The 11,007-nt window shown below is 44.0% G+C and overlaps 1 protein-coding gene across 2 annotated transcripts; it reads left to right on the top strand.

Annotated features, from left to right (window-relative positions):
* The first annotated feature begins 2,986 nt into the window (after positions 1–2,986).
* Positions 2,987–6,877, top strand: CYCS (cytochrome c, somatic). Of its 2 annotated transcripts, none has more exons than XM_081834026.1 (3): positions 2,987–3,145; positions 5,193–5,369; positions 6,451–6,877. In XM_081834026.1, exons 2-3 carry the CDS (start codon positions 5,201–5,203, stop codon positions 6,597–6,599), a joined length of 318 nt encoding a protein of 105 aa, XP_081690152.1. In that variant the 5' UTR covers positions 2,987–3,145; positions 5,193–5,200; the 3' UTR covers positions 6,600–6,877. The 2 variants fall into 2 exon arrangements, with proteins under 2 accessions (XP_081690152.1, XP_081690153.1); XM_081834027.1 differs by having other exon boundaries at positions 3,010–3,145; positions 5,196–5,369.
* Positions 6,878–11,007: the final 4,130 nt, after the last annotated feature.

Raw genomic sequence — 11,007 nt, 5'->3', positions numbered from 1 at the left:
CTCCAGCGGTGCGGCGGCAGCAGGAGGCCCCATTAGCTAAAGTGGTGCTTCAGGTTAAGAACAGTTTCAGGTTAAGAACGGACCTCCGGAACAAATTAAGTACTTAACCTGAGGTACCACTGTACTATAAAATAAATATGACAGTATTGTAGATGACAACAATTAAAATTATTTTTTTTTCTTACCTGCACTGATTATAGTCATTGTTTGTATAGCGGGCTTTTATCCATTTCTGCAGTCACACAATCAATCAATCCACACAGTCACAAAAACAAATTAACTGAAAAAGCCTCAAAAACAAAAATGCAAAATTAATAGCAAAAACAAAAGCGCGGAACTTAATCCGTTCCGGAAGTCCATTTGACTTACAAAATGTTTGAAAACCAAGGCACAGCTTTTGATTGGTGCAGGCGCCCCGGAAGCAATAGCAGACAGCCGCATCAGACGTTTGGCTTCCGAAAAACATTTGAAAACCGGAACACACACTTCTGGGTTTTCGGCGTTTGGGAACCAAGGCATTTGAGAACCAAGGTACCACTGTAGTTGTTAATTTGCATTTTTCTTCAAGGAACTCAAGGTGGAACTGCGCATGGTTCTCCCCCTCCTCATTTAATCCCAACAGCAACCCTGTGAGGTAGGTTAGGATGAGGCAGTGACTGACTCAGGGTCACCCAGTGAGCTTCATGATCGGGTGGGGATTTGAACCTTGGTCTCCCAGGCTCTAGTCTGAGGCTCTGACCACTACGCCACACTGGCTGTCATCAGCACACCTCTCTTTCTATGCCCCTGAAATGTGTGTGTTCTACTGAATGTGAAAGCGGGGTCTTTCCTTTATGCAGCATTGCATATGCAAGGATCTCTTTCGTGTATTCAACTTCATGTGAGAGAGCAGAAGGGCCTAATTTCTGGCACATGTTGAGAGCACCAAGGGAGAAGGGAGAGGGAAGGATTTAAAATGTGGGGAGGGAAAATTAATCAAATGATGGAAAGTGGAATGAGGGGGAAGCACTCTGGAAGCAATTAGGATATGTTTGTGGCAAGACCAAACCTGTCTCTAACAGCTCACTGAGCAGGAAGGCAGAGGAAGGGCAAAAGAGGGGGTTGACCCCACCCACTTTTGGCTCTTGTCCTGCCTACTTATGGAACACAGCCCCTGATAGATCACCCCAGAATAAGTGCAGCCAGCAACAGAATAGTATTCCCCACTCCTCATCTATATGCACAAATCCCCCCAGAAAGAAAAAATATTTTCAACTCTTGAGATTAATTTAAAATATAGTGGAATAGTCAATTTACTACTCACCTGTCAAACTATATGGAGATCATGTGCTTTTAAGAGCTCCATAAAAGGGAGGAGCCAACAACCTTTGCCTGCATAGTTGTAGAAGTACTCTAACTTCCTTGTTCAGGCAATGAAGCGGAACTTTCGGTTCATTTATTATGGTGGACGTAAAATACACAGAATGCAACGTGTATTTGCATTTACTGAGAATACTCAGTAAATCCACATCAGTGACCTTTAACCACCCACCAGCATTTCCCAGCTAATTATATGGCTAGCAACCACATCATGGGATTTAAAATCAATATAATGCTAGGTGGGAGGTGTGCAATTGTTATCAGGGCTGCAATGCACAGGGAGGGGAGACTTAACCCTTCCCTTGCCTGACCAAAACCTCAGCAATTTGAATTAGCAAAAAGCACCCATGCCTGTACTATGATGTTGGTGGGTGATTTTCTAGAGGATCCTATCACTTCATACGAAAGAGTTAAAGCTGCTCTTCCCATGCAATGTGGCCTTATTTTTTAAAAATCCTCTTACCCACCATGCCTAATATTAAATTTTTGTCAATCCCTTGATATGGACACTATCCATGTGATTGACATAACATCTAGTTAGGCTATCCCTGCCTCACTGTAACGGAGCCTGGAGTAAGGGTCATTGCAGTTTGCACTAGGTGGACTACAGCTTGTTGGACTACAGCTCCCATCATCTCTGACCACGGGCCATGCTGCCTGCAACTGAGGGCAGTTGTAGTCCAGCAGCATCCGAAGGGCGCCATGTTGGCGATCCTTGTTGTAAGGCATAGGACCTTGGGAGGTTGCACAAGATATCCCATAAAAGGTGAGCTTTGAATTCAAAGGCAGTAAGAGGCATATACAATTGTGGCACTAAATTTTGCAACGTCATATCGACACAATCCAGCACTGTCACAGAGGGCACTAAAAGGCTTCTTCAAAAACAAAATTATTATATGATATCCCTAATGTAAAATCTACATTAGCTAGAATGTGCATTTCATTTCAAGAGCTGCAAACCTATACAACATGTCTTCTCAGAAGCAAATCACATTTCAACGCAGCTTGCTCCCAGAAAAATATATGGCTGTATCCTATACTGTTTTTATCCCACCTCTTTCTTATTCTGTGTTTGAATATTTACTCAGAGAGACTCAGGTGAGAAAACAACCTTTAGCCCTTTTTAAAAAAATGTGGCATAATAATCCTCAGACTATACAATTTAATACTTTGCTCTGGGTGCAAAGGTTAATAGAGTCGTTCCAACTTGTCTTGCTCCCTAATTGCATCATTTGCCTGTAACTTTGTGACTACACCATCATTACCTGAATGGGGCATCCCCCTTCATTGTACGAAGAGGAACTGCAATATCCTCGCCCAATCACACACTGGGCGGAATTCCCATGCACGTCACTTTCTGTAGGGAGGAGCATCCAATCACATGACCTTTTTTTTTTTTTTTTAAGCCAGCATCCTCAAGCGTGCTTGACCTTGCCGCTATCCCTCTTCTGCACATGCGCCGCTGTCGTCATCTCCCTACGTCCCTGCCTTTGCGCAACGCCAAAGCCGGCTCACCCGAGATCCCCTCGGGCTCAACTTAGCTTGCTGAGATTAGTCACGCTGACAGGCGTCCGGCTGGCCCAATAGAGCTTCTCCGAGCCGGCGTCCGATTGGCCAGTTGGGAGAGACGGCGGCAGGCCCCCGGAGGGAAGCTTGGTTGCGCGGACACCGGTTACATAGCGCTGTGTACGGGGTGCCCTTGGGCTCAGTCTGCGGAACTCTTGACGGGAGAACGCGCGGCGGCGGCGGCGGCGGCGGCTTTGCATCCCTTCCTCTACTTTGCGTGGTAATGAATGGGGGAGCGGGAGCCTCTCGTGTGAGGAATGGAGGGGGGCACCCCGAACCCCGAAGCGGAGGAGCGGGGTTAGGGGAGAGGCAGAAGCCTGCGCTGTAGGCCGGGCCGGGAGGAGAAGCGGGTCGAGGCGGGAGCGGGCTGTGCGGAAGGCCAAGGTCAGGCAGGTGAGCCCGGGGGGAGAGAGGCCGGGCCGCCTCCACGTGGCCCGGAGCAGGAGCGCGGCGGGCGGCGGAATCGCGGCCCTTCGTGGCCTCCCCCCCCCCCCCGGTCATCGCCCTGCAGCGGCCCTTCCCTTCCACGGGCGGTGGAGACGCCGGTGTCTCCTGCCGGAGGGACGCGGCGTCCCCAGAGGCCCCGCAGCGCTGACTCATAGGCTTCGGCGGCGGCGATTTTATCAGGTTTCGAGCATGCGCCCTTATGCAAGATAAGGAAGAGGCTGCTGCTGCTGCTGCTGCTGCTGCTGCTTCTGGGCATCTTTCGACCTTGTGAAGCTCCACATAAAGCCGAAAAGGAAGGCACAGGTCGTTGACCCCAATGAAAGAGGCCGCCCGAGAAAAGAGCATTGCTGCGCGCCGGTTTGACCCCCCGCGGGAACTCGTGCCCTTCATCCCGCCCTTAAGCAAAGCTTTTCTCGCGGCCTGGAACTTCCCGCCGAAAACCAAGCATGGCTAAAGGCACAGGGTGAACTTGGTCCCTATATATATAGGGCGTCCACATGATCACACTGAACAGCAGGGATTAGCAGTCTCTCTTTGCCAGCCACTCACAAATACGGGGTTGGTATTTAAAAGAAGAAATTTTAAATGCATATATACATATACATGCATGTGCTATATGTATTTTAAATCTATCCTTTTGTTTACCAACTCCATATTTGTGAGGGTGGCTGGCAAAGAGAGACTGCTCGTCCCTGCTGTTCAGTGTGATCTTGTGGATGCTCCCTTAACTCTGTGAAACAGGAGATTTGAGAAGGAAGGCATGCTTTGTTCCAACATTACAGTGCCTCTCGCACTTACCTCTGTAACACGGACAATTTTCCTGGTGTCACTGTCCTAACCACAGTTTTTGAGACTGCGCCCAAACTGAGAGGGAAGATGAGAAATAACACTTAGCATGGCCCTTATTTCCTCAACAGGTTTGGCAGTAGTGGGTCCTGTTGAGGAAATAAGGCACTGTAATGTTGGAACACCTCTTGCTTAATAATTTCAGCCATGTGCATGTTGATTTGGAAGCAAGAACCTCCCAAGTAAAGTACATAGGATTGTAGCGTTGCACAATAACAGTGTCACAAACAACTTAGCTTGCACTGATTGTATCCTGGGTATGATAACACTACAGGAATATAGATTACTATGAATCAGACAGAATTGAATATATCTGATACTTTGTTTTATGCAGACAAGCTCTTTGATATTCACTTATACTATCTTACTCTAGAACAAATGCTCCAAACAAATTTCCTGAGATAGTTTTGAACCCCAGGGACAGACCATTTTCTTCTTTAATGTTTCATTTTAACATGTAACATTTTTTTTAAAAAAAATATTTATTAAGGTTTTTTTAGATATAAAATACACACATAGAACAATCTTACTTCTATCACAACAAATTCTTCGCTTCTTTGGACTCCCTCACGTCCCCCTCTCCCATTTACGTCGTTAAGAAAAAATTTTCCAAACAAATTATCAGCTTGTTTACAATCTCATGTCCACACATTCAAATATAATCTAGCATTTTTTCCAATAAATTTTTATATTTTCTTTAATCTCACTTAGCATTAGATTTAAATCTAGTTTAGTGGTGGCCAATTTTTTATAATCTAGCATTAGTAAAACCTAATAGCTTTTGAAAGTTGATCTACTGGTCATAGTCACTGGCTTTAAAATGCATTGTTTTGTGCTTGGCTTTTTGTTTTCTTTATGGCCGCTTTTAGAAGTACCCGGATCTTTGCATTCTTACTGCGTTTCTCATTCACTTCAAATGAGCCCAACTGACCTTGAAATGTTTGAGATTGTATGATGTTCTTGTTTTTCTTCAGCAGTGACCATGGGAGACGTTGAGAAGGGCAAGAAGATCTTTGTTCAGAAGTGTTCGCAGTGCCACACAGTTGAGAAGGGAGGCAAGCACAAGACTGGCCCTAACCTTCATGGTCTTTTTGGCCGAAAGACTGGTCAGGCCGAAGGTTTCTCTTACACAGATGCCAACAAAAGCAAAGGTAAAAAGGAAGTGTCCTGTTAGCTTTGCAAATCAGATTGCAAGAAAACTAGCAGCAGTCAATAGGGAGGACATAGTGGTAACATAGAATGCATGCTCACTCCCATGACCAGGGCATTCTGGAATGTGCTCTGCATCTTTCCAAAACTCAACCAGTCTCACTTCATTGCCTGTTATGTGCCCTGCTTTTAGGTCATCAAGGAAAGGTGGCTAGGGAGTCAACCGCAGCTTATCAGGATGCAGAGGAGGAAGGTCGGCTCTGTGTGCATGGCACCAGTGGGAGTGCTGGATTGGCTCCACTGGTGCATCCACAGAGCACTGACCTTGTCCCAGCAGTGGTGTGGCAGGAGTCCAGGTACATGCTGCTGCCACTCCTACCTGCTTCCAAGAATTAACTTGCCGTTTAATTTCTGTTCTCTCTGGAGTCAGCCTCCTAACTTCCTCTTTGCAGCAGCTTTGAGCTGCCATTTAATCATGAGACAGCCCACACTAGATTAGTGTCTCTCTTGCAACTCCCAGCTCCATACCTATTTGTGCAGGTTAGCTGGCAAAAAATTGTTTGCCAAGTAAAGAGCCATAGAAACACCACCTAGTGGTTGCATGCAGTGGGCAGGCTTTTAGGTTTTGACTGTCATGAGAATGAGCAATTTCAGAGTTCCTAAAACAAAAATACTCAGGACCTCATCTTAACAAATGCCCACTTAGGGGGAGATTTTGCCATGCATTGCACGGCAATTTACTGCCTATGTGTGTCTTGGCTTTTATCTAATATAGCATGGAATTTTCCAGGTAGCATCATGACTGTACAAACAAGCAGGGTTGAGCAGGAAGTGTGGGCTCCCATCATGTGCTTTCAGTTCAGGGCCAGTAACAACATCTTTAAGAGTAATGCCTCTTAAAAATTACCAGTTCATGTCCTGATTGCCTAATTTGTCTGTCCAAATCTGCTGATGGTTTTAAATATAAAATGAACCATATGACATGGTTTTCAACATTGGACCGAAGTATTGAAATGGGGGGGGGTGTTGGATTCTTTATATCTTGTTAAAAACATCTTGTTAAATACTGTTGTTGTTTCCTAGGTATAACTTGGGGAGAAGATACACTGATGGTTTACTTGGAAAACCCCAAGAAGTATATTCCAGGAACCAAGATGATATTTGCTGGCATTAAGAAGAAGGGGGAGAGGGCAGATTTAATAGCATACCTGAAGGAGGCCACTTCTAACTAATGGCTTCTGCTGCCTTATTTATTTCACCATACAAATGGAAATGACTCTCTGATGAGATTGGTTTTTAAACTTTCTATTTTTACATGCATTATATTGTAACAACTTCAAAAAGCCTTCTCGTCAGCCAGAGAATTTTTGATCATGGATGGTTCCTAACATATGTACTTGTTCTTGTATTATAATTTATAGAATTGTGCAATCAGGCTTGAATGAGTACAGTCAGGGTGACTGTAGCGTTTCTTGATCATGTAATTAAAAAACAAACAACCCCTGTCAAAGTGTCTTTCTGCTTTTTCTTTCCGAGTTCAAGCATACAGCGGTACCTCAGGTTACATACGCTTCAGGTTACAGACTCCGCTAACCCAGAAATAGTACCTCGGGTTAAGAACTTTGCTTCAGGATGAGAACAGAAATGGTGCTCCGGCAGCGTGGGGGCAGCAGGAGGTCCCATTGGCTAAAGCGGTGCTTCAGGTTAAGTACGGACCTCCGGAACGAATTAAGTTCTTAACCCGAGGTACTACTGTATTTAAAAGCAATTAGCATGGTGCTTTCCATAATCTCAACACAAGCAAGTCCATGGCCCTGTATGCTTCTCCTGTTTTCCTTCCCCATACGATGAATCAAACACAAACTTTTTTTTTAATTTAAACTTAGCTGCAAAATTTGGAACATGACCTCTTGCTCTTGATCCCTGGCTCTCCAGAGGCTTATGGTAGAGGCAGGCAGCATAATAGCTGCTACAGTTATTAAAAAGTACAGTGGTGCCTCGCAAGACGAAAAACCCACTAGACGAAAGGGTTTTCCATTTTGGAGGCGCTTCGCAAGACGAATTTCCCTATGGGCTTGCTTCTCAAGACGAAAACGTCTTGAGAGTCTTGCGATTTCCCCCCCCTTTCCCCCCATTTTTCTAAGCCGCTTAGCCGCTAATAGCGCTGAGCAGCTAATAAGATTGCTTCACAAGACGAAAAAACCGCTAGACGAAGAGACTCGCGGAACGGATTCTTTTCATCTTGCGAGGCACCACTGTAGCAAGTTGGTATGAAGTGGTGGTAAAAGCCATGAGTAGAGTCCTGTTGGTGCGCTTGTGCTCACAGAAGGGCTTTAGAGCCAGCAAAGGTCTTCACTAATGGAAGAAGATAGGCAATAATAATTGCCATCTTCCCCTTCTCTGACAGCTTGTAGTTTCTTCTCCCCTCCCCCAAATGGCTCTTGAGTCCTAAGGGTTGAGATGCCCTCCAAAACAGGAGGAAGTAGGCTGCAGGGGGAAAGGGGTGAGAAAAATGCATTCCCTCCCATTTTTTTAGCTGAGGTATACAAGGACACCGATTAGATTTTACCCTGGAGTGTTATGTGTCTATATTGTGCAAGAAATGTACACAGTATATCAAATGGCAGCACTCCATGCCATGATACATTACAATCTTAATTTCTAAAAGGTTAGGGGCAGCTGGCTGGGGAAGTGTGTTGGTCAGAATTCACGATGGGTGATTGGCCTGTTTCGGCAGGTTCTTGCATTTTTATGAGCATTATTTTTGAGGGCTTTAAAGGAAAAGGCACTACAAGATAAGTGCTTGTAGCAATGTAGTAATTATACCAGCATTAACCATAGCCATTATAGCCAGCGGTTAGGGATGAAGGAAATTACAGATCAGCAGCTGGAGGCCACAGGTGCCTCACCTCTGAACTAACACAACCATTTTACTTCCAAATTCTTATCACCAAACTCATCATAATTGAGTTGAAAGGTTCACTGACTTCTTTATATAGCTTAGAGGTAAGACATACTCAAACCAGATTAAACTACCGTGCCTGATCAAGGGATGTCAGTACCACTCTGTTCTGCCTTGATCAGGCCACATCTGGAGTACTGTGTCCAGTTCTGGGCGCCACAAGTTAAGAAGGATTTATATATATAATTTTTTATTAGTTTTTTAACATATCATTTTCAACAGTAATTAAACATACTTTCACATCTTATTCAAATTTTTGACTTCCATCAATCCTGTCTGAAAATTTTCCAATCTCTATATGCATTTCTTATCTTCCCTATTACATTTCAAACTCATAATCAATATCTATCTTTTTCTACTTTGTAACACTTCGTATATTTCTCCTTACAAAACTTATTGTAGTCCTACTAGCGTAATTTGTTGATTAGAGTTGCTCTTCCAATAATTCATATACTTCTTCCAATCTTCTGTAAATCTCTGGTCCCGCAGGTTTCAAATGCTTCCTGTCATTTTGTCCAATTCTGCATAGTCTATTAATTTCGTCTGCCATTCTTCTTTCGTCGGAATTTCTTCTTGTTTCCACTTCTTGGGCTAACAATACTCTTGCCGCAGTTGTTGCATATAAAAACAATTTAATATCTTGCCTATTAATGTCCTGACCTATAAAGCAAGTAAAAATGCTACTGGGTTTTTAAAAAAAAAAATAAAAACCATTTTTAAGTTAAGGATCAAAACAAAATAAAAAAATTCCTTCCAGTAGCACCTTAAGGACCAACTGAGTTAGTTCTAGGTATGAGCTTTCGTGTGCATGCACACTTCTTCAGATACCACTTCTTCACACTTCTTTTGGTATATACCACTTCTTCACACTTCAGATACCACTTCTTCACACTTCTTCACACTTCTTTTGGTATCTGAAGAAGTGTGCATGCACACGAAAGCTCATACCTAGAACTAACTCAGTTGGTCCTTAAGGTGCTACTGGAAGGAATTTTTTTATTTTGTTTTGACCATGGCAGACCAACACGGCTACCTATCTGTAAGTTAAGGATGTTGACAAACTGGAATGTGTGCAGAGGGTGGCAACCAAGATGATCAAGGGTCTGGAAACCAAACTTATGAGGAACGGATGAGGGAGTTGGGTATGTTTAGCCTGGTAAAAAGGAGACTGGGAGGAGATATAGCCATCTTCAAATAGCTGGGATAGCTCAGTCAAGCATAAGACTAAATCTCAGGGTCGTGTGTTTGAGCCCCACATCGGGCAAAAGATTCCTGCATTGTAGAGAGTTTGACTGGCTCCTGTTGTCCCTTCCAACTATACAGTTCTATGAAATACCTAAAGGGCTGTCACATGGAAGATGGAGCAAGCTTTGTAAAATGAGAAAATCTGAAAATAAAATTTATTTTTAAGAAAAAGGGAAATGAAGAGAGATGTCAAGGATATTTTTACTCCGTGCATATACGAAACGAAACAAAAAGAAATGAAAAATTTGACTGCTTATTTGTGCCTCTATTTGTGAAATAAAATACTTCATCCAGTTGAGCCCCCAAATAAAAATGTTACAAACTACTATGTTGGTGGGGGGGAGCAAGCTTAAAGGTGTCCACAAACCACAGCTGGATGAATTTGCCTGCAATTTAGCAACTTAATTAGAGGCTGCTATGATTTTATCCACTTCTGTCAAAAGTGGTGATGGGGGAACCTTATAGTCAAATAATAGTAAATGGAGAGAAAATGAAGCATATTTTTCCCTGAAGCAGATTTGGACACTGAGCTGAATCGGACAGCCTTTGAAGCACTGGAACAAATCTTACCCTTTTACAAAGTGCCAAGACCAAGCTGAATATTGAGGTTGCTCACAGCCCTACTTAGGAATTTCTTCTTCTGTATGACCAGGAGGAGGAGCCAAAGGAAAGGAAAGCTCATTTTACAAATGTACATATTCATGGTGGCAATAGTGGAGACGGCATTATCCTTGAATAATCTGATTCAAATTATGAATATTATAATTTTTAAAATTATGTGTCTTTCAGTAAGTGACACCTTACCAGAAGTTACAATAAGAATTCTTTCTATGACTTGCACTATTTTTCTTTTGACGCATATACATCATTAACTATCTGGGAATATTGCATTCTTTCCTTTCAGGGTGTGAGAAGAGTTAAGAATCTTTTGGGGCACCATTATTCCTCTGGGAAAAGTACCTTTCCCACAACACTTTGTAGAGATCCACCCTCTGGAGGCTCAGGCAGACTCAGAAGTGCCCCCATTCTAGGTATGCCCCTCTCAGTATCTACTCAAGGAGCTGCCTCATTGTCCTGCCCTGGTACACAGGAGCTTTCCGCATTAGGGGAGGCAGCTCAAAGTAAATCTGATACTAAGCTGGTACCCACCTCGCCTCTGTAACGGGACATGGACATGCCAACCTCCCCTAGCCAGCCCACCAGGAGGAATGTGTTTGCTTCCCCAGTCTGAGGACTCCAGCCACTTGATGTGCTAAATGCTGTGTCCACCCCATCCTTTAAAAGGAAGGTAAAGGTAAAGGGACCCCTGACCATTAGGTCCAGTCGTGGACGACTCTGGGGTTGCGGCGCTCATCTCGCTTTATTGGCCGAGGGAGCCGGCGTACAGCTTCCGGGTCATGTGGCCAGCATGACTAAGCCGCTTCTGGTGAACC

The sequence above is a fragment of the Podarcis erhardii genome (assembly GCF_964252035.2).
Source record: "Podarcis erhardii genome assembly, chromosome: 12".
Lineage (NCBI taxonomy): Eukaryota > Metazoa > Chordata > Lepidosauria > Squamata > Lacertidae > Podarcis > Podarcis erhardii.
Note: the sequence above shows the minus strand (reverse complement) of the source record. Positions and strands in the feature narration are given on the sequence as shown.